Source organism: Poromitra crassiceps (genome assembly GCF_964638095.1).
Source record: "Poromitra crassiceps genome assembly, contig: HAP1_SCAFFOLD_59, whole genome shotgun sequence".
NCBI lineage: Eukaryota > Metazoa > Chordata > Actinopteri > Beryciformes > Melamphaidae > Poromitra > Poromitra crassiceps.
The window spans coordinates 962,702-987,254 of record NW_028152258.1 but is presented as its reverse complement, the minus strand read 5'-3'; the positions used below and the strand labels follow the sequence as shown (position 1 = coordinate 987,254).

At 44.4% G+C, this 24,553-nt stretch overlaps 1 protein-coding gene across 1 annotated transcript; it reads right to left on the bottom strand.

Moving 5' to 3' along the window:
* Positions 1–3,521: 3,521 nt before the first annotated feature.
* Positions 3,522–24,271, bottom strand: LOC310800748 (extracellular calcium-sensing receptor-like; the record flags this gene model as incomplete). Its single annotated transcript, XM_083664682.1, has 6 exons — positions 3,522–4,435; positions 18,249–18,372; positions 19,484–19,711; positions 19,972–20,257; positions 20,446–20,664; positions 24,258–24,271. 6 exons carry the CDS (start codon positions 24,269–24,271, stop codon positions 3,522–3,524), a joined length of 1,785 nt encoding a protein of 594 aa, XP_083520808.1.
* Between the last annotated feature and the right edge of the window lie 282 nt (positions 24,272–24,553).

Genomic DNA, 24,553 nt, shown 5'->3' with positions numbered 1-24,553 from the left:
TGGGCCTCGAAAAATCACTGAAAACGCTCTGAAACTCTGGCACTGTCCGTTCTCCAAAAGTGGCCGTGCACTCAATGAGGTAATTTTGCCCTCAGAGTCCACCAAATTGATGCATTTTACTTTAAAATGTAAAAAAAAACATCTTCCGGGGGGCATGCCCCCGGACCCCCCTAGAGGGTCGGCGCTCCACATTTTATTGTGTCGCCCCCACTTGCAAAAGCAGGTATTCGCCTTTGGCTTTCACTAATGTAAACCCATGGTAGTCGTCTTTGACGCTGATAGCAACTGCTCCACCCCGTCCCATTCAATCCAGAAAAAAACTGCATCAGCTACCTACAGGCATTACCAATCGAAAACCGACTCAATGCATCGCTTATAGCCATACATCCCTCTTGCTTTACTAAATTAAATGTCCTCATAGTTGTTGTGACTGTCTGTCTAGAATGTAATAATTACTAGGCACATGCAGTTTCTGGGAGCTTCATTCACGCTTGCTTTATTCACGTCCTCCCATCTTAACCTGACACTGTAGGAGTTAAGTGTCTCCAGCAGATGGCAGTAGTGCATTGTTAAGCATAGAAACTGTCATTAAACCACAAAGAAGAAGGATCACTTTGCCAGGCTCTCTTTATTTTTTCTTTAAAAAATACAGGATTATATCGTCAGATATATATTTATTTCTCCTTTGTAGCATTTTCTTTAGAAGTATGTAAAGCCCTGATATTACACACTCGGGTACAGTAGGTAGCGCCGAAGACTCTCCCCTCTACCTGGTGACGCGAAACGAAAGCTGGCGGATGGAGGGAATGAGGAAATGGAGTGAGAGTCAGAAGATGAAGCGGGAGAGTTTGAAAAGAATGAAAAGAAAAGAAAGCAGTCAGTTTTGGGTGTCTAGGCCGAGCCATTGAGTTCATAGGCCCAGCAGTGACAGCCTGGGGCTGGGGGTATCCGTCCTGGGTGTCTAGGCCCAGCCATGGAGCTCATAGGCCCAGTAGGGACAGCCTGGAGGTGGGGGTGGCTGCCCTGGGTGTCTGGGGCCAGCCATGGGGCTGATAGGCCCAGTAGTGACAGCCTGGGGCTGGGTGTGGAACTTGCTTTGCTGAAATCATCATGTGTATTCGGGAAAAATCAGTCATTGCAGCAAGCTCCTCCAAATTTGCTGGACAGCTAGCGGACACTCGAAAGCCTTCTCTCAGCAAATGCTAGGCAAACCCGACCTACGCTCAGGAGCTGTAGCTCGGCACAGCCAAATTACGTCCCAGAAATATTTTTAAAACGCCCATTCTGGCCTATTCTGGCACTGTGCCACGCCTCTTCGGCGTAAAGCACATTTCGGGGCCTAAAAACATGATGCTATCTTCCCGAGTCAGGCACAAAGCGCGTTTTTTTGCGTTTAATGCCAGTTTAGCGCCTACGGCCAGTGGGAAGATAGGGGCTCCATGTCTCTGTTCCCTCATTTATGTTTACAATGACAAATAATCTGTATGGTTTATCTGTTGGTATTTCCTTGGATGATATTCCCTAGTTGTCACTCATTACATAGACCTACCCTGCATTTTCTACAAATTGGGCTACACTTTCAATGGTAGTAAATTAAAGCCACATGTGAGAGACACAAGTAATATTTGTGAAAGCACCAATAAGGAAATATTTACACAATGAGATTTATTTTTAAATAATCATCAATAATGTGGATATAAAGACTTCGGGTGCAGTTGCTGAAATTCCTTGGAGGACGTGGGAAAAGAAAAATACCATTCCAACGCAGTCCACCTGAAGCTGATCCCCAAGGCCTTCTCAGCAGCATGGCACACTGTCACCCAAGATCCACACTGCTGTCGGAGTAAAATAAAATATTAGAATAGCTATAATGTCAATAACAGATACGTCTTTGGTTAAACCTTTATTGTAGTTTCGTGTTAATTTAGCCTACCTCAACATAATGTGAATGTGGGACGACGACTCTTCACTGCCTCACGGTCCTGACCGGAGCAACGAGAACATGGATGGCCTGGATGTAGTCCGTAGCCTGTTAGCTAGCTTGTTAGCAGTCTGACCTAGGACCTAGATTCAGCTAGCTTGAAGACCTTCCACTGCGAGCTAAGGTGGGCATGTTTGTCAGCATGTAAGATCACCCCCATAGGTTATGCTAATCGGTGCTCATCTCACGCCCCCCTAGCTCCACCCTCTCAACCCCCTCCGTCGCGCTAAAACCAAGATGGCAACACCCATCGTTTGAACTCGCTACCTCCATATATATATACAGTCTATGTGCCGTATTGCACGAATTTCGGCACTGAACTCCGTCAGGTCCCCCTAAGCGCACTCCCCGAGGTTGAAGAAGATCCGACGAATGGTTCTCGAGATCAATCTGGGAACCCCTCTGCCATTGGCTCCAACCGACCGGCTCTTACATTTATGGATTTCCTTTCTGCTCCCTGCATGTCGCTCTCAAATCCCTCCGTCGCTATGAAACAACAACAACATCGCTACCTCGTTGCTAGTAGCAAGTAGCAACTTGCTACACGCTGAAAATGGTAAGTTTGACTACACACTCGGTCACGTCCACTTCATTTTGATCAGGTAAAACGCACCATACGAGCCTGCCCCTACAAGTGCTGTTATATGCCTTTTCACTAAGCGTTCCAACAGATTTTCGATGCAAGTCGAAAGTCTGCCTCGAGAGATTACTCAAGATAACCAACTTTTTATGTTTGCCAGTAGGTGACACTACGCCGAATTGCACAAAATACTGCACTCTATCAGATCCCCCTGTAAGCGCACTCCTCAAGTTTGAAGTTGATCGGACAAACGGTTCTCGAGGTAAACCGGTAGGTTTGCCAGTAGGTGGTGCTATGCCAAATTGATGGATTAATACTTAATTTGTGAATTATCTTTGTTATAATTACTCTTTTTAATTGTACAATTAGATAATAATTAATGAAACACTTTATTACATTCCATTCCTCTTCCAGTCCTCCATATGAAACCCCAAGGCTCTACTAGCGAAAATGCAGGATTTGAGGCCAAAACACATTTCTGAATTTGACCTACAATTAATGTCACTGAAGCAAACAGAAAAAATATATACTTTTTTATTTGACATTCTATGAACCGAGATACAACAATCTCCAAAAATTAACAAGCGAAAATGACGGCCACCGAAATTGGATACATTGCCCATCCACTGTGGGGTGGGGAGAGCATTCCATAGGGAGGGGGCGGCTGTAGCAAGAATGATCATATTCAGAATGATCATATTCAGCCAGACATGGAGATTTACAATCATGAGATTTTCTTTAAACCACTGGCCCCCCACTTCTAAATCTGCCCATGTTTGCTATAGTCTGAAAAAATGAACCTCCTCAACATCAACAACAACAAGAGAGTGTACTGTATCAATCATTGGGATTAATGTCAATGACAGCAACCACAGTTAATTATGAATGCTATTGCATTCATGAATGAAATGTGTTTTTATTGAAACAAGTTATTGTCATTCTACTATGCCTATTCCCTTGTCATGATGATTTTGGTGGCATTTTACCCATCATGTTCTTTTTTGTATTCTTTTCTGGCTTCAATAAGATTATGTAACATTTTGGAATAAAAATACAGATTAGCAGTGCAAAACTGGAGCCCAGAATTGCAAATATCTCCACAGCAACACTGAACTTCCCTGGAGAGCTGACATACGCAGGGATAAAGGTAATCCAGACCGCACAGAATATCAGCATGCTGAACGTGATAAATTTGGCTTCATTGAAATTATCAGGCAGGTTCCGAGCCAAAAAAGCTAGAAAGAAACAGAACATAGCCAGGACTCCTATATACCCCAACACAGCCCAGAAGCCTACCGCTGAGCCTAATGCACATTCTAAGATTATTTTGTCTTTAAAGTGTTTAAAATTCTTGAAAGGAAAAGGAGGAGAGATAGTTAGCCAGAGGATGCAAATCAGGACCTGTATGAGAGTGAAAGCCAGAACGCTGAGTCTCTGCTGAGCAGGGCCGAACCATTTCATGATATTACTCCCTGGAAGTGTAGCCCTGAAGGCCAGTAACACCACTATAGTTTTCCCCAGAACACAAGACATGCAGAGGACAAAGGTGATCCCAAATGCTGTGTGTCGCAGCATGCAGGACCACTCAGAGGGCCGGCCGATGAAGGTGAGAGAACACAGGAAACACAGGGATAGGGAGAAGAGCAGCAGGAAGCTCAGCTCAGAGTTGTTGGCCTTGACTATGGGACTGTTCCTGTATTTGAAGAAAATGAAAGCCACCATAGCAGTCATGCATGTTCCTAACAGGGCCGCTGCCGCGAGCAGTGCCCCCATAATCTCTTCATATGATAGAAACTCTGTGTCCTTCTTTTCACAGTCATCTCTTTTCTCGTTTGACCAGAATTCAGGATGGCATCGCACACAGGTGATGGAATCTACAAGTTAAAATCAAAACAGATATTAGATTTCCTGAGTAGCTCCCTTATTTTCCCACAGCGGTGGCAGCAGGCCAGGCCAGGGTCAGAAGATACCAAGGCCAGAACACTCACTCACTCAGTCAGTCTGTCACTCATAGACATTTAGTGAAGGGGGCGGGGCTAGGGAATAAGGGCCATGGAGAGGGATAGGTAGGTCGTCGAATCGGGATTCAAAGGGTGGCTAGGGGAAGTGGCAAGGGGGATGTGGGTGGTGGGAGGGGGTGTGGTGATGGAAGAGGGTGGGGCTAGGGAAAAGCGACGGTGGCTAGATAGGAAGGCCGTAGACAGTCGGCGTATGAGGGGTGGCTACGAGGGGGTGCGTGGTGGGAGGGGGTGGTGAGGGTCAAGGAATGGGCCGTAGCTATGGATAGGAAGGTCGTAGAGAGCTGGGGATCAAGGGGTGGAAAGGGGTAGCTGTGGGGATGTCGGTGGGTTAGGCTTAGGGTAGGGTAGGGGTACGTCCTTTTGAAAACGATTACCTGTGATGTTGAGGTACCCCCAAAATATTGCCTAAAGGGCCATAAGGGTCGGCTTCAAGGTATTTGCGCTAATTTCTTCTAGGCAGATAGACGGTTCAGTAACACTACATGACGACTAGATAGCTATGTCTATAAAGGAGCCATGACCATGTCATGATAGCTACATTGTGTCACGGTCCTGCTTGTGTACGATTGTACTTTTATGGCTGTAGCTGAGGAAGTGACGTAATGTGGATCTCCTCATAGATGTTACGGTTAGAATGTTATTGTTAATGCTAGAAGCAGAGTTGTGTTGTCTCTGGTCGGTCGGGGCGCCTGTTCGGAGTGGAAGGGAACTGGTGGGAATAGCGTGATCCTCCCACATGCTGCGTCCTGCCGCTGAAGCTGTCAGGTGAAAAGAAGCGGCTGAAGTGTGCATGCGTCGGAGGGATCATGGTGCTAGTCTACAGCTATCCCCAGAACAGCAGAGAGTGGAGCTGCGACTGGGGTAGCAGGATGAAATTGGCCAGGTACAAATAGGGGGGGGAAGGGATCTGAAGAAGAAAAAAACCTTCCGGTACCTGTGGCTGAAGTCAGGGACAACCATTAAGATGGTTGGATAAAGTCACATGACGCTCAGTGGGGGTTAAACTCACTCTGGAGTAGTGAGGCTCTTGAGGAAAGCAGTAGTCCCTTAATCTATGAGGAGAGATTGGGTCCAGTTTCACAGAGACAACATAGCTCATGCTATAGAAAACCTGGATGTGGCTGAGGACCGCATGGAAGAGGTCACGCCTGGAAAGTGCGTATCACTCATTTTCGATCCAGGGGATCTCGACTGTGCTAAGGTGCATCTGGATTACACTGTAAAAGATCCAGATAAGAGATCTGACATCGTGAGCGTCTCTTTGATCCTGCAGATATGGAGCTTGATGAAAACCCGTTTCATCTGACATAAGTGCAGGATGTCGGTCATCTGATTGATCCTGATCCAATATTAGGTGGAGATGTTACACGGGGAGAGCCAATTCAGGGGTGCACAGTGTTGAGGTCGGTGAGGTTCCGACAAAGCAACACCTGTATAGCTACCCTCCTCACCGAAAGAGTGAGCAGGATGCTACAAAACTGCCTGATTCAATACATGGTACATAGTTGACAACTGTACCTGCTGACCTGCCCTCTCCTCTCTCGCTCCCATTATAATGTCCACAAAGCATACCCAGTAACTGTTGTCTTCCTGTGCACATTGCTGATCGATCTTGGCCCTATTTTATTTACCTATTTTATTTACCTTGCCTTTGCCGTCTCTTAGTGTTGTTCCATGTTGACTGTTATTTTATGTGTTAATCTGTGTATATTTTATCAAATCTTGCTGAGGCCTCTTAAGGCCAGGTCATTGTTGTACTGAGGACTACGGATGTAAATTAGCTTTTAGCTAAATCCGACATATTTACTGTTATCATATAGATGACTCTGTATAGGTAACTGTTCATTAATGTACTGTCCTGACCGAATAAACAAATAAAGTTAAGTAAAGTAAAGTAAATGAGAACTCAACCAATTTTTTACCTGGTTAAATAAAGGTCAAATAAAAATATTTGGAGCCAGAAGTGACATGAATTTGGAGATGATCAGTACATGATTGGTGAGTTGTGCGATTACTGGACCTGTCAATCATGCCCCAATCACTGTCTATTTTACTTGAAAAGTGACCATATTTACAAAATGAACATCATGATGTATTGAAGAATACTTGAAACCGAGACCATACACTCATTAGGAAAGTGTTTTCTGGGGCCAGAGAAACTTCTTTTTGCCGACACTTGAGTCGCCCCCTGCTGGCTATCCGAGAGAATCCAGGTTTAACTTAGTTCCGCATTGGCTTCACAAACAGAGCTACGAACTAGCCCCTTGATGATGAGTCATTGAACTCACAAGAAAATGTCCTGTACATTGTTGATTTAAATTAGAGCCCCTCCCCCTTTCCTGATTGATTGGTTCTTGATTATGTATTGATTCTGAAGCCACAACAACTATTACAGAGTCTAGAAATTAGTGAGCGTTTTGCACGCTCATTTCCAGGGCGAAGAATCTGGAGACGATGCGCCATGGGAACACTTGTTTGGGGTGTGACCAAACTCATGCTCGTACCCAGCAGCACACACGCTTTGCGCCTGCCTACCCGTGACTCGGGAAGATAGCATCATGTTTTTAGGCCCCGAAATGCGCTTTACGCTGAAGAGGCGTGGCGCAGTGCCAGAATAGGCCAGAATGGGCGTTTCGGCCTTAAATACCAGCTTAAAGCTATCTTCCCAACTGCCGTTAATTTGGCGCTTAGCGCTTTTCAAAACCAGGCCTTATTCAGTGCGCCGGTTATATTGTAATTGCGCGGAGCTCTACTCTGCCATCTCACACTCTCTCCCCCTCTCTCTCTCACTCCCTCTCTCTCGTGCGTCAGACAGGCACAAAGACCAATGGAAAAAAGTGGTTATATCGTAGTTTTGAGCTCCTGTCATTCAGAGGCTGTTCTCTCCCCCTCTCTCTCTCTCTCACTCCCTCTCTCGTGCAGCACAAAGACCGATGGAAAAAAGCTGTTCTCTCCCCCTCTCTCTCTCTCTCTCTCTCTCTCCCTCAAATCTCCCAGCATGCATTGAGGGTAATACATTTCGAGAAGAAATATCAACCAAATCACCCTAAATTGCCTAAAGTGGTAGATAGAAATAATGTTTCTGTTCACACAACATGCAATTCTCGAACATTTCAATATTGGCCAAAATAAAACATAGACATCCAATGACAACCCTATGTGAAACATATATGTAACCTAGGTGGTATATATATCCCACGCAGATATAACGTGATTTAGATGAGAGACAGGTGCAACATTGCTGTACTCCGCTCCAACAAGACTTGGCTTACTTCACATCCACTTTTACAATAAAAACACATTTATGCAATGACTTTACATCATGTAGGCTATATTTATGTGCATCATCTGCACTAGAGAAGAAAAGGTAGCGAGAGAAAACGATATCATTAATCTGGACAAACTTTCACCAATCTAATCTCATCATGACATAGGCCACATAGGATAGGCTATATTTTTCTAGCCAATGCGTTTAGAACATTCTTTTCACTTTGATCTTGCTATAGTGTAGCGTATTTACATGCTTGCAGCATTTAAACTGCAGTTAGATTGGTTTGAAAGCATAATAATATGCAATATTATCTAGGCTATGAGACAGACGGGAATGAAACAGGGAGGGGGGGAGCTCAGAGCGCTTCGGTCGGCTTTTCTGACCGGACTGGATCGCTCCGTGGAATTGGAGCTTAAAAGGGAAGCTTGTGATGCATTTACTGCACTTCTCCAATAAGCAGGTAGTGCATAATTTTACGCTTATAAAGGCATGGTTATAATGCTTAAGGCCGTGTGTAGCGCCGACACCAAAATATCGAGTGGGCCGATCCACGCCCACTAATCTGCGCTGCGCTGGGCACAGTTTATAGGCTGATGCAACGATAGAGCCAATAAAGTTCATGGAAATGGATGGTATCAGGAATGTCACCGATAGTTAACGTTCTATATTGTACAGACCATCAGCCCTGCTGAACAGATCTGTATTTGCCTGGCTGTAGGTTGAATCGTTTTATTCAGGCTATGATCTGTGATGTGCTGAGATATCCAAATAGACCGTTTTCACGGGGGCCATTTTGTGTCGAAAAGGCAGGGTAAACGCAGGTGCAAGCAAAACACTAATGAGGGTTTCCAACTTCCAATCATGGAAGATGGAAACCCTCATTAGTGTTTTGCTTGCACCTGTGTTTATCCTGCCTTTTCGACACAAAATGGCCCCCGTGAGAAGGGTCTATTGGCATGAAGACAGCATACAGCCACAACCTGGAATGGATCGAGTGGATCGGAGCTTGGAAAGGAAGAATGTCATTGCGTAACTGCAGTTCACCAATGGCCACAGTTGTGAATAATTCTATGCTTAAAAAGGCGTGGTTAAATGGTTAGTGCCGGCTTTAGCGCAGAGGATAAAATTATGGAATGCGCCTGACCACCCCCACTAATAGCGCTGCGCCCGGCCTTAAACGCTAATTTAAGGCCAAGGGGAAAATAGAGCCCCCCAAGTTTGAAGTCGTTCGGACGAAAGGTTCTCGAGATAAACAATTTTTTTGTGTTGCCAGTAGTGGCACTATGCTATGCACATATCCGAAGCACACGGTATTTGGCACTGCACTCCATCGAGTACCTCGCAGCGCACTCCCCACGTTTGAAATCGATCGGATGAATAGTTCTTGAGATAAACAGCTTTTTGTGTTGTCAGTAGGTGGCACTATGACTATGTGCCAGGATGGGAATGTTGCCCCTCCCTCTAGCCATGATACCCTGAGATCCCAGTGCCCTGCTACCAGCCTGCTTCTGTCAGTTATTTTAAAAGTGTCAGTGGTCTCTCTTTAATGTAGCCTGCCTTATGCAAATAATGTGTAATTGGCTAACTTTAACACACAATTCAGAAAAATCACTCTTCACATTGTCAATACAGCAATTGACAATGGCCAGGTGGACTTGCCCCTAAATTTAAGAAATTCCCAACCTGCTAGGCGCATGTCCGACATTTGGCACCACACTCCATGGGGGGCCTGGCAGCGCTTTCTGGAGGTTTGAAGTCGATTCTCAATATAAACTTTGTGTTTCCAGTACATGGCGCTATGACTATGCGTGTCCAAAATTGGGCACCACACTCCTTTGGGTTCCCAGCAGCATACTCCCCAATTAACGGTTCTCAAGATAAACAGTTTATTGTGTTGCCAGTAGGTGTCGCTATGACTATGCGCATGTCCAAAATTGGGCACTGCACTGCGTTGGGTTCCCAGGCAGCGGACTGCCCAAGGTTGAAGTCAATTGGATGAACGGTTCTCGACATAAACCGCTGTTTGTGTTCCCAGTAGGTGGCGCTATGAATATGTGCATGTCTGAAATTGGGCACCGCACTCCATCGGGTTCCCGGCAGTGCGCTCCCCAAGTGTGAAGTCAATCGGATCAACGGTTCTCAAGATAAAACACTTTTTGTGTTGCCCTCAGGCGTCAGGTCACCCTAAGCGCACTACCCAAGGTTTGGGGCAATCGGAGCAATGGTCTCGAGAACCGCTTGTCCAATCAACTTCAAACTTGGGGAGTGCGCTTAGGGGACCTGATGGACTGCAGTGGTGAATTGTGTGCAATTCGACATACTGCCACCTACTGGCAACACAAACAGTGGTTTATCTCGAGAACCATTAATAGGATCAACTTGACCTTGCCTGCTTGCTTGCTATCTATCTGCCTGCCTGCCTGCCTGCCTGCGGCCTCTATCTACCAGCCTGTCTGGTGTGGATCTACGACAATTTCTGGATTTTTCGGTGCTATTAGGGCCCATATACATTTTTGGGACCCTGTGTTACTGACCTAAGGGCATGTCGCCCTGTAGAGGATGTACTGGCCACCTTCAAAAAATTGCAATACTGGAAACTACCATCTTTTGTTTGAAAGACACTGGGATTATTTCTACACAGCCTCAGAGCCAAATTGACTTGAGCTCTCTTTCCAATGGATTCACAGAAGCTACGACGCTGAATGCTAACTTAGCATTAGCTGCTCCCTCATCGGGTAATGTACCTGCAACCACCATCACCAATGGACTCACAGATACTACAAATGCTAACAGTCTGCTAGCCCTCCCATCCTTGGGTAAGCCTCCCACGCATGTTCCCGAAAACATTGCCTCCCAAGCTGCCTGTGCTATCTTGGGGAAACAAACTGATACTGTCCATTGGAATGTCCAGGGAGCGAAGCCGAATAGATTAGTGATCCCTGGAGCCTCAGAGACTGCCTCTTATCGCCCGGAAATTAGCTCAGCCACGGGGTGGCCTGCATTAGCTAGTATAGCCCCTGTTGCTAGCACTGAACAGCCATTGATTGCTGTGAGAGGTGGAAAGAGAGATACCAAGAGTTTTGCTCCTCAACCACTGATGTCTCTACAGCTGGTAAACAGATTTCAACCGCTATTGGGTGGGCCTGTATCGACTGCCGATATGGATATTGGACCGGCCCATCGGCTTTCCGACAACCTAGGTAGGCCCAAAGCTAGGAGGCTATCAAGAGCTAGCAGGCCACAGCCTCAGAGGCTATCAAGAGCTAGCAGGCCGCAGCCCCCTATAACATCCTTGCTCATTGGAGACTCGGATGTTAAACACATTGGGATTAAAAACAATACCGCTACACTCTGTTTCCCTGATGAGATGATCTGTGACATAACAGAGAAAATTCCTGAAATCCTGTCTACTCACAGCTCCGTAAACAAGATTACCCTACATATAGGAGCCAATGACATTCTGAAACAGCAATCAGAAACATTAAAACGTGACTTCCTGGATCTAATGAAGCTCCTAGCCTCACTGGATATTGAGGCATTTATCAGTGGCCCCCTGCCCCTGAATGGATACAAAATCAATAAGTTCACCAGGTCCCTGGGCTTAAGCACGTGGCTTTCAACTGTCTGCCCTCGGTATAATTTGAAGTTTATTGACAACTTCAATCTCTTCTGGGATCGCAGCCATCTCTATAGTCATAATGGTCAACTCAACAGAGATGGCACAAGGTTGTTTTCTGCCAACCTTGTCTACAACATCAACCATCTAACACCAGATAATCCCAGGGCCAGGAAAGTGCCCCCAACCCCTTCCACCATCTCCAACCCGAGATGCCGCGAGGCCATACAGCTTCCAGACGACACGTCTCTTCAACAACAGCTGCCACAACTCGAGGCCAACCGACTAGACGCAACACCCATCTCTGCCTCAACCCATTCCCCCCCCCCCGTCTTCGGGGCCTCTACACCCATCCCCCACCACCTTCAACAGCCATCGGAGACGCCTTCCTCCCAGGATGAAACGATGGACGAAAATACCCCTTCCTCCACCTCTCTGCTCTCCCCACCCCCCTCCCCCATTCCATTCTCTAGCAGCTTGAACGAATTAATAAGTGCTGGACTGTCAATGATCCCCCAGTCCCCCTGTCCATCCAGAGGGAATGTCAGCCCTCTGACTTTCCCTAAGCCCCCTCGTTCTACCCTCCCGACCCCAAACCTGCCCCCTCCACAGTCCCCTCCCTCATATCCCCTTCCGCCCCCTCCCAAACTGCCATGCCCCACGCCCCCCCTACCCATCCCCGACCCACCACTCCCGACCCCAAACCTGGCCCCACCACAGTCCCCTCCCGTACATCCCCCTCAACCCTCTCCCTTACCGCCTCCTACCTGCTCCCCGCCCCCCCCCACCCACCCTCTCACTGCCGACCCCGAACCTGGCCCCCCCACTGTCCCCTCCCTTACATCCCCCTCAACCTACCTGCTCCCCGCCCCCCCCACCCACCCCCTCTCCACCACGCTCTCTGCCCCTCCCCCAAGGGCAGTCCCCCAAGCGTCGACACGCCCCACCCCCGCCTGTCCAAGACCCCCCCAATCTGCCCCCCCCCCCTCTGTGGTCCAAATCCACAAGCGTCGACCAGCCCCACCATCCCGGCCTGTTCCGATAGGAACAAGGTCCCACAGCAGTCTAGCAATGAAACTGTCTACGGCATAAATACTGACTTCCATTCAATTCCTGTCTTGATTTCATACGGACATAATACTTTCCCCTCAACACGATCTGTCTCTAAATCAAACTTGATCTCCATTCCCCTTGTAAAGCAAACGATACAAGTTCCAGGCTCTAAAAATATTAAAGCCGCACTCCTTAATGTTAGATCGCTGTCAAATAAATCTCTCCTCATCAGTGATCTGATTACCAGCTATAATCTGGATTTAATGTTCCTCACCGAAACCTGGCTCGATATGAATAACAGAGTGGCTGTTCTGTCCGAATCAGCACCGCCTAATTATAGCTTCATTGACACTCCCAGAGCTGATAAGGGGTGGGGGGGGGGGGGGGGGGGGGGGGGTCTATATTCTATATTTGGTGGTCTATATCTATAGACCACCAAAATACTCAGGCAGCTTTCTCGTTGAATTTGCTGATCTACTCTCCTTAATTTTCATGGAACAAGACTGTATATCTATTGCTGGGGATTTCAATATTCATATTGATAACCCTAATGATAATTTTGCCAAAGAACTGAATATCTTACACTTATATATCTTATCACTTTTGATCTGTCTCAACATGTTTCAGGGCCTACTCACAACCGAGGCCATACCCTGGATTTAGTTATTACTAGGGGCTTTAAGTCCTCTTCTGTGTTGACTATTGATGTTGCGTTGTCTGACCATCTTTGCATCTTTTTTTAAATGGAAATCTCCCCTGAGATCATTAATAGGTCACAAACTGTTAAAAGACGAGACATTAATGCAGGCACCAGCGCGCGGTTTATGGAGACCTTTTCTTTATCTCCTCCCACATCAGCTTCTGTCAATGACATTCTCGATAACTTCAATTCAACAATTCTGAATGCTATTGATAGCGTGGCGCCTGTTAGGTTAAAAATGCTGTCTGGCAAGATTAAAGCACCCTGGCGAAACTCTGCATCCGTTAGATGCAAAAAGAAAGATTTCAGGAAAGCTGAGCGTAAATGGCGGAAAACTAATCTTCATATTCACTATCTCACAGTCTCAAATGGTGTGCCCCAAGGTTCGGTCCTTGCTCCGACTCTCTTCACTATTTACATCAATGACCTGGGGCACACCATTAATGCTTCTGTCCATCTGTATGCGGACGACACAATTGTCTACTGCTGTGCGAGCACTGTTGTTCTTGCCTTCGGTCTCCTACAAACTGCGTTTGATGCCCTACAATCTCACCTGTACTGCCTCAAACTGGTGTTAAATGCAGACAAAACTAAAACTATGCTCTTCTCTGGTAACAGGAAGGTGCCAGCTGCTCTCCCTTGCATTACTTCACTGCAGGGGACTCCCATTGAGGCCGTTGCCTCCTATAAATATCTAGGAATTTTAATTGATGATGGTCTGTCTTTTAAACCCCATATTGAGAACCTGTTAAAAAAACTGAAATTGAAATTGGGCTTCTTTTTCAGGAATAAATCCTGTTTTTCCTTCAACACAAGGAAACGTATTGTTGCAGCCACCTTCTTGCCGGTCCTTGACTACGGTGATGTGCTGTATATGAACGCTTCTGAAAACTGTCTCCATCTGCTGGACGCTGTCTACCATGGCGCGTTGAGATTCATAACCGGTTGTAAACCTCTCACTCATCACTGTCATCTATACACGCTAGTCAACTGGTCATCTCTCACTATGCGCCGAACCCTGCACTGGTATATTTTCATCTATAAATCCATCACCGGTCTGCTACCCACTTACATTTCCTCCTAATTATCTCACAAGCACTCAAGTTACAGTTTACGCACCCAGGACTACATCACCTTCACCATCCCACCTGTCCGTACTGAGAGGGGGAAAAAAGCGTTCTCTTACTCTGCCCCTTTCACCTGGAACACGCTTCAACAGACACTGAAGCTGTCCAGCCTCATCCCACTGCCTAGCTTTAAGTTACTGCTGCGCAACCTTGAAATCCCTGCCTCGCTGTGCTCCTGTTTTAACAACTGACCATCTCCTTTTTAACATCCCCCCTTTTTTGTCTAATGTGTCTGTTAGCCTTTTGGTTATTTTATTTATTGTCTGTACTGGTACTGTATACTGTTGTCATATTGTCTGTCAACTTTTGTTACTGTAACTTTCTGTCTGGATGCTGCTTGAACAGGTCGCACTTGAAAATGAGATCTAGGTCTCAAGGTGATTCACCTGTATAAATAAAGGTTAAATAAAAAATAAAAAAACTATGATATTTACAAAGAAAGCCTTCACTCCTACAACCTCGAACTGAAAAGGTCGAGACAATTGTTCTTTTCCGATATCATTAACAAAAATGTGAACAATGCACACACTCTATTTGCCACAGTTGATAGACTGACTAACCCGCCTCTCTGTGTAGCACCTGAGTTTCTCTCTACTGTCAAATGTAATGAGTTTGCTGCCTTTTTTACGGACAAAATTAATAATATCAGGCAGGCTATTAGTGGCTCCACACCAAGAAATGTTGTGACATCATCCTACCCGCAGATCCCTAGTTCGATAAATTTGTCCCAGTTCAGCGTTATCGACCACGACATCTTAGAGGAAACTGTGCAAGGCCTTAAATCATCTTTGTGCTGTCTCGATACCCTTCCAACAAGCTTTTTTAAAAGCGTTTATAACTGTCTGTCGTCGGACCTATTGCAAATAGTTAATAGCTCCCTTTTGACCGGGACTGAAAGTCCCTGAGTCCCTGAAAACTGCAGTTATTAAACCCCTACTAAAAAAGCGTAGCTTTGAGGCATCGGTAATCAGTAACTACAGACCAATATCTAATCTTCCCTTTATAGCCAAAATAATTGAAAAGGTTGTTTACCTACAACTCAATAGATTCCTAACCTCAAATGATCTCCTAGATAAACTCCAATCAGGCTTTCAGGCATCACAGCACAGAAACCGCGCTTACTAAAGTCATAAATGACATTAGAATGAACACAGACTCAGGCAAAAATTCGATTCTAGTGCTACTGGATCTTAGCGCTGCATTTGACACTGTTGACCACTCAATTTTATTGGACAGACTGGAAAACTGGGTTGGGCTTTTGGGTACGGCCCTCCAGTGGTTCAGGTCCTATCTTCAAGACAGGAAGTACTTCGTCTCCATTGGCAATTACACATCTGACCTAACTAGGATGACTTGTGGGGTGCCTCAAGGATCCATTATGGGGCCCGTTCTCTTCAACCTTTATATGCTCCCTCTAGGCCTAATTATGCAAAAAAACAAAGTAGCCTATCATAACTACGCAGACGACACTCAGTTGTATATAACTCTTTCCTCAGCTGACTATGCTCCCATAGAATCATTGTGCCAGTGCATTGATCAAATAAATAACTGGATGTGCCAGAATTTCCTACAGCTAAACAAAGACAAAACAGAGGTGATCGTCTTTGGTCCCAAAGAACAAAGGCGTAAAATCACTGCATGCCTTGAGTCTCGATCCCTGAAGCCTAAGGATCAAGTCAAAAATCTTGCCGTTATTATTGATTCCGATCTCAACTTTAACTCCCACATTAAGTCAATCAGAAAATCTGCTTTTTATCATCTTAAAAATATAGCAAGAATTAGGGGCTACATGCCCAGACAGGATCTAGAAAAACTAATTCACGCCTTCATCTACAGTAGGTTAGACTACTGCAATAGCCTTTTCTCTGGTCTCTCCAAAAAATAACTTAGGCAACTTCAGCTCATTCAGAATGCTGCTGCTAGAGTTCTAACGAAGACTAAGAAAGTTGATCATATCACTCCAGTTCTTAAGTCCTTACACTGGTTACTTGCCAGTGTGTCATAGAATCGATTTTAAAATACTGTTATTAGTCTATAAATCACTTAATGGCCTAGGCCCTAAATACATAGCTGAATTGCTCCCACGCTACGAACTGTCTAGAACTCTTAGGTCAGCAGGGTCCAGCTTATTAACTGTCCCTAGGATCAAATCAAATCATGGGAAGGCCGCATTTACCCACTATGCTTCTGCTAGCTGGAACAAATTGCCTGAAAACCTCAGATCTGCCCCAACCTTACTTACTTTTAAAAATAGACTAAAGACTTTTATGTTTACCGTCGCTTTTAACTGCTGACAATCACTATCATATGTGTGTGTAGTCATGTTTCTTATATAGTCTATTATGCAAACCCAATGAGTCCTCTATAAGTTTTTAGCTCTTTTTGCAACTGCTGCGCCTGTTGCTTATACCTTTTTTTAAAGTTTTGTTGTGATGCTTTTAAATGTCCATTTTATTCTATAGATAAATTGATTTATTCTACTATGCAGGGACGGAGTGTAAGTGTGCAGGGATGCAGTGTAAGCAGCAGGGATGCAGTGTAAGTGTGCAGGGATGCAGTGTAAGTGTGCAGGGATGCAGTGTAAGTGTGCAGGGATGCAGTGTAAGTGAGCAGGGATGGAGTGTAAGTGAGCAGGGATGCAGTGTAAGTGTGCAGGGATGCAGTGTAAGTGTGCAGGGATGCAGTGTAAGTTTTATAAAGTTTTGTTGTGATGCTTTTAAATGTCCATGTTATTCTCTTCTTTTATTCTTTTATTTTCCTGTCAACCATTTTATGTGAAGCACTTTGAATTGCCTCTGTGTATGAAATGTGCTATACAAATAAACTTGACTTGACTTGACTTGACTTGACGGAGTTCAGTGCCGGATTTCGTGTAGTCCGCCATAGTGCCACCTACTGGCAAAACAAAAAATGCTTTATCTCAAGAACCGTTCGTCCGATGGACTTCAAACTTGGGGAGTGTGCTGCTGGGAACCCGAAAGAGTGCAGTGCCGAAATGTGCTATTCAGCATAGCGCCACCTCCTAGCAAACACAAAAAGGGGTTTATTTCGACAACCGTTTGTCTGATCGACTTCAAACTAGGGGAGCGTGCTTAGGCGGACCTGATGGAGTGCAGTGCCATATTTTGTACAATTTGGCATAACACCACCTACTGGCAACACAAAAAGTGGTTTATCTTGTTAGGGACCACAGGAAGAATAGTCTGAGTAGTCAGACTAATGGGGATCCATAATAAATAATAAACAATCTTGAGAACCATTTGATGGATCAACTTGGGGAGTGCGCTTAGGGGGACCTGATGGAATTCACTGCCAAATTTCTTGCAATTTCGGTATAGTGCCACCAACCGATACTTAAACACATAGCATAATACCGGGCCGGAGTCCCAGCAAACGCAATTAAAGGCCACGTAGCGGACTGATAATTTACTCCTTTAAAGTCGTGGTTGTAGGTCAAGTGTGATAATCTTGGCCATGCAAGAAATAATGAATATTTAAGAATGTAGGCTACTTATTTACATAATTATTAATTATATAATAATAATTGATTCTGAATTTTACACCCAATGTATGCTTGGATCGGTTGCAGCCCCCTGTTACCCTGGAAAGGATTGAGCAGGTAGTAAAATTAATAATTAGTTGTTTGTTATCTAACTAATTTACATGTTGTTTGCAGTTTAATCACATAATGGTACTCAACCATTTTCTATAAATCAGAACAAGATTTCATAGTACTCCCAAATTTGATATTCAAATGCACTGATGATGAATTAAATGTTTCCTATGAATTGTACTGTATATAAACATATAAATACTGTTATTATATTTGAATATGTATTTGAATGCTGATATTGAATTGACAAGCGTTATATTTGATCCATTAAATCATACTAGAGCACCTGTGGTGTTGCTGATTTCTCCCTCTGCACATGGTATACAGTCATAGCAGCAGACCGGCATTCCTTTCTGGAGGACCTTACGGCTTCCTGGGGGACAGCTCTCACTGCACACTGACACAGGCACCTGCATGAACAAAAAGCAGTATGAGATCAACTTTGATATGCTTTTGTCTTTCCATGTCACCATTTGAAATACTGATCAAATCGACAGTACGATACAATAATCCTGTAAGTTAACAATCCATTAATGATCATAATAGTATTAACCTGTTCTGAGTACTGTGGCCAAATTAAGAACTTAGAGTGCAGATTTAGCTGTTTTTCTGCAGGTAAAGATGCGTCGTAAAAACCAATGTTGAGAAACTCCACACTGCCATTTTCATTCGGCTGCCACTTTATGATGTCATACTTGGCTGCTGGGTCTCCATTCTCATCAAAGTAAACATCCTCCCCCTCCTTTGTCTTGAACTGAATCTTTTTTATGTGCTGCAAATTCTAAGCAGATAGATATTACTTTATGTATTCCATTAAATGTAAACCACCTCATATTAGCTCTGCAGAATGATGCACATGCAACAATGTATTAAACAATACTGTAACAAATCTGCTCATGTGAAGCACATAATGTTGAACGATCATTCAGCCTTCAGTGTTCAACTCACCGTGAATGGATCTGGCTGTACCTTATTGCCACATATTTCTTTACAGCCAAGAACACCATGTAGTGCGTGAGCCACAGCATACACTGCTTTATAGACATTGTTAAAGGAGGACATGTATGACATTATATTAGTGACAATGTTTTGCTGCCCAGACAGATCCTCAGATCCTGTACAGTATCTCTGATTCCCTCCTGAACCCTTCGTCAGCTGGAACCTACAATCAAACATTGTCTCCCATAATTCTGTGAACAATTCATCACTAGTTGAACTGAGAGACTTTACATCCAACATGAACTCTCTCATGCCTGAAACATGGACCTCAGGCAAGGTCATCCCTATAGCACCATCCAGGATGTGATGCTGTCCATTCATTGTTACAATGTAGGCATTAACGATCCAGCCCTCAGTGCCTACCCACTGGTACCCAGTCAGGTTGTGGGGGGCCATCTCATGTAATAGTACTTCCAAATCAGGGGGGGAGAGGAAAGTGAAAATCACCTTGGAGGTGGAAGCTTTGATAATGTCAACTATTGCCTGTATTTTTTCTGGTGGATCTGTTCTAAATATGGCTACAGAGTACTCTAGACAGATGCCCAGCTTTTGGGCCGTCGCTGTGAATATAGCCATGCCGTTATTGCCATAAGCATCATTGCTCCTAATTGCCCCGACCCAAGTCCAGCCAAAGTGCTTGACCAACTGGGCCAGACCTCTGCTCTGGTGGAAGTCACTGGGCATTGTTCTGAGGAAGGATGGATGCCGGATTTTGTCACTGAGACATGCGCAGCTGGCCCAGTGGCTGATCTAGAGAGTAGAAAGCAATTATATATAATATTCCTAAGATGAGGATGCAAATTCTAAAACAATGTACACAGGAAAACAGAACACATTAGCACTAATTCTCTTAAAACTGCCTTTACTGTGAGCAGTCCGACAAATTGCAGTATAATAATTACTCTATTATCAAGAAAATAAACAAAATAAATAGATCAAACTGTGGCCAAGGCCCATTACAGTACACGATTATGCATAAAATGTAAAAAGCAAAACAAAAAACTACCCACCAATGGGATATGAAAAGTTCCAATGACAGTGGATATGGCTGTGGAAGCAGAGGAGTAGCTCTCTCCTATAATGGCCTGCACTTGGGCCGGTCTGGTGCAGGGTGCCTTGGAGACTGTGGATATATCCTCATTCCCATTAGCCAAGACCAGTGCCACCCTTATTGCCCTTGCAAGTGAGCCACATGAATCATAGATCTTGTAGCCCAGAAAGAGGCCAGGTAGCAAGTCTGTGCTGTTGTTAATCTCCTCAATGGCAAAGAGCATAGCCTGAGCAAACTGGAACTCACTGAAATCCAAACTTGACCCAGACAGTTATAAATAGTTGGTGTTATAGCCAGTATGTCTTTCAAATTAAACTAAATTAAAAGTTAAACTTTATGAGCAAACATTTCTTATTTTACAACTTATTTCAAAAGCTATTTTTAATCAATTTTGTATATACCAAGTTCTTCTAATCTTCTATCTGCGATTTACCTTGTGCACTGCAGTGCCGGTGGTCTGTACATGTAGGTGTCCTGTCTGCCTTTCCAGCTGCTGTGGAAAGGGAAGATTCCACCCAAAATAATGTCCCCATTCTTAGACAGCTGGGGGATCTCCGGTTCCCCTATCTGCTGACACACCTGCTCCTCAGCCCCAGAGAGAGATGCCGCCACCAGCAGCAGCTGCAGAAGGGCCCAACCCTGCTCTGGCCACCTTTGGGTGGACATCACACTAAAGGCCATTACACAACAAGAGCGATGTGAATATACAGCATGAAATTGCGATGCAAATTTTGACCCACCTGTCAATCACTGCAACAGATACACATTGATAAAAATCAACCCTGGTCCGAACAAATACTGTAAACGGCGCAATATCGCTCAGTAAAACATGCATTGACTGATGTAGGTTCAACAAATATTGACGTGCAAATTAATGGCACGAAAAAAACTTGTGTAAGGACCTTAAGACACAAACTGCAAGGCAGCAGCAGAGGCACCCTAACACGAGCAGGGCAGAGCTTGCATCCGTATTTATAGATATTAAAGCATGACAAACAGTAATGAACAGTGATGTTCCATGGCTCCACAGGGAGGACAGGACAGAGGAGGGAGGTGCAAAACTGTAAAGTTCTTAATGAGTTTTAGCTGTATGTTAGCCTATTCAGTCACATAGCCTACAGTTTTTGCATTTAATATTTGAACGTCTGATTTTGCAGTAATTTGAAAAATAATGGGGGATGAAGGAGCGGTAAAGCCTAGAAAATTAGGCTATAAATACGGTGAAATGCCCCACAACTGTATTCCATAACATTCATATATATTTTACCTGTAGTGTAGATATATATAGAAGTCAGTAAAATAAATCCTACCTATACATTCAAATTACCGTAAATTCCGGACTATAAGCCGCGGCTTTTTTTCCCGTTTTTTGGGCTTTTTTGGCCCCTGCGGCTTATATAACGGTGCGGCTTATCTATGGATTTAAAAAAATATATATATATATCTCTCTTTTTTAGCACTCTTTCTAACTATAAATCCACTTCTGTTTTAATTTCCTCTCTTGCCCTCTTTTAACAACATAACATAACATAACATAACACAACACAGGTAAGCAGAAAGAAAAAGACGAAGCAATCACCGCCATGAATGAGGAAATGACTCACCTGCTGGAGGCTGGAGATACACGGCTTGGGCTAAACTTTTACTCCGTGAAACACTATCGATTAAGTCCGACATCGCTCAGAGGTTTGAGCAGCTTGAAAACAAGTTTGAAAACGTGCAGAAGTCCATCCACTCAATCACTAAAGAAAATAAGGCAACCGTGGCGTGAACAGAGTTTCTAATGCGGAAAAGCGCATCAGCGCACTGGAGGACAAAAACAACACAGTGAGTCCGAAAGTGGATAAAATGCAAAAACAAATCGAAACCCCAGGTTGATGACTTAATCAGCAGGAGTAAAAGAAATAACATTCGCCTGATCAATGTAAAAGAGGGAGCTGAGATTGGTGACATGGACGCTTTCGTGGCAAAATCCTGTGTTACATCCTGGACCTGAAGGAAGGCGAGAAACCACCAGAGGTGGACAGGGCACACCGGGCGCCTCGGCCACGTCCAGACCCCGGCCTGCCACCGAGGGCCATGTTCATCTGCCTACTCCGCTGGCCCGACCGTCAACTCATCCTCCAGGCTGCGGGGAAGAAGCCCCTCACCTGGGAGGGTACGCGCTTTTTCGTCCGGCAGGACCTCTCCGCGTTGGTGCAACAGAAACGCGCAACATACAACAGCATCATCAAGGTTAAAGTCAATGGATATCGCTTTGGCGTACTGTACCCAGCGAGACTCGTCATAACCATTGATGGACAGCGGCGGAACAAGAGCTCAAAGTGAAACTGCCGAATATCTTTTGAGTTGGACTGGTCAATAGTACTGTGAGTAACTAAAATAAAAAAATAAAAAACGGAATTCTCTCTTCTTTAGCACTCTTTCTAACTATAAATCCACTTCTGTTTTAATTTCCTCTCTTGCCCTCTTTTCACCACACCGCGGACACTGTGTGCACTGTAAAAAAACAAAAAATACCATTAAAACACCTGCGGCTTATAGACCGGTGCGGCTTATATAAGAAAAAAATAGTCAACTTTGAAGGTGCGGCTTATACACCGGTGCGCCTTATAGTCCGGAATTTACGGTAGTGATTATTGTATTTAGATTATTTAGTTTTATTTATTTATTTTGACTCTCCTCTGTTGTTATGTAGTGATTGTGATATTATGTTAGGACCTCATTGAAAAGGAGATGAGACATCTCAAGGGGTTCATCGTAATACATTTGAACGTACAACTGTATTCAATAACATTCAGTCTTCCAAGAGATATTTGACCTGTACTTCAAGTCACAGATATTCTTGATTCAGACATTAAAATAAATCCACAATGATGACGTGTGAACATGATTCTCCATGATGTTTGGGTTTAGGAAGTCAGTGTTGAAGCTGATGCTATATTTGACCTTAATGGATACATCAGGGGCCTGATTTGGAGACAGGTTGTGATACAATTTGAATTGAATGTAGCAATGTATGACAAGATAGCTATTTATAAATGTTGGAGTTGACATGGAAAACGTCCATAATGTTTAGACTATTTGGTATTTCGGGGAACTTTCTAGGGTGGAGACTGGAGACGATGGGCGCAACATGTGGGATTTATGACATCACTAATTATGTCATGTCTAATGACATCATTGATGATGTCATGTCTAATGACATCACTGATGATGTCATGAAAGTGACACAAAACGCAATCTGGGAATCCAACAATAAAAAAAAAAAAAAAAAAAAAAAAAAATCTCTAACCTCTGGGGGCAGGCTCATTTGAATGCCTGAATAATCGGAACTCAAGGGCCTCCGCCAGAGATTTCCGCTCCATGGGCAGGGGAAGAAAGCCTCCGTCGCTGTGAAACACCGACAATGCTAGCTCCTTGCTACATGCTGAAAATGGCAAGTTTTACTACACACACCGGTACACTCTCAGGCACGTCCACTCAGTGGCATAATTTCAGCAAAAGCCAAGGTATGGCAAGGTACGCGGTGGGGGGTTGAAGGGGGGAATCTTGAAATCAGATAATATCTAGGCTGCTTACACCATAGCTACACAACAGACTGAGTCAACTCTGATCTGCCCCAAATGTGCTTCTCTTCTTCTGTCCTTCCTTCTTAGGGTTAGGGTTAGCGTTTCTCAAGCACATGCGGGGCAGGTCAGAGTTGACTCAGTCTGTTGTGTAGCAGCCTAGCGTAGCCTATACAGTATATGATCTGATTTCATGATTATGGACGTTTCATTTGAATATGGATTGCAAAGAGCAGCAGGAGATAAAGTGGGAGGTGCTGCTATCTATGTGACGGACAGCAAACAGAGCAGGCTGTCAGCAGCACAGAGGTACGTTACATCACTAATTCATGTTCTCTATTATATAATAAGCACAATGAGCCGCTGTGTCGGAAAATAAGCTTTTGACTAGACATACATAGAATAATTTCAGATGCCCCGTTTTCCTCGTTTTCAGGTTACAGTTGGAACTGATTATCGTTTCTGCTGATGCTAATAAAACCGAAGTTGTCAGGGTGTTACGCCCCAAGTCTAGGATTTAGGGCAATAACATGAAATAAAAACGGAAACCAAGATCAAATGTATAAAAATAGTTTACTTTGTAATTTCAGAGCATGAATACAAAGTTTGTTTCTTTTTGTTAACAGTGAGCATTTACAAATAGCATAAACATGAACATAACATACATTCCATTTACCTTAACTCAGGCATGTCCAAAGTCCGGCCCTGGGGCCAATTGCGGCCCGTGGACAGATTCTAAGTGACCCTCGGCTTATCTCTCAAAATATACTGTATGTGGCCCTTCACACAGTATTGGTTAATCAAGCAAGTTCAATTTGCATTTTTTCCCTTCACCTAACGATGACAGCACTACAGTTTGTAGAAGCACCAGGTAGGAACAGCACATGCAGAACTAATGTTTTCAGATGGTAAACAAAGTACAATTATACGTGATTTTTTTTTTGCAAGAAGCACCTGCCCCCCCCCCCCCAG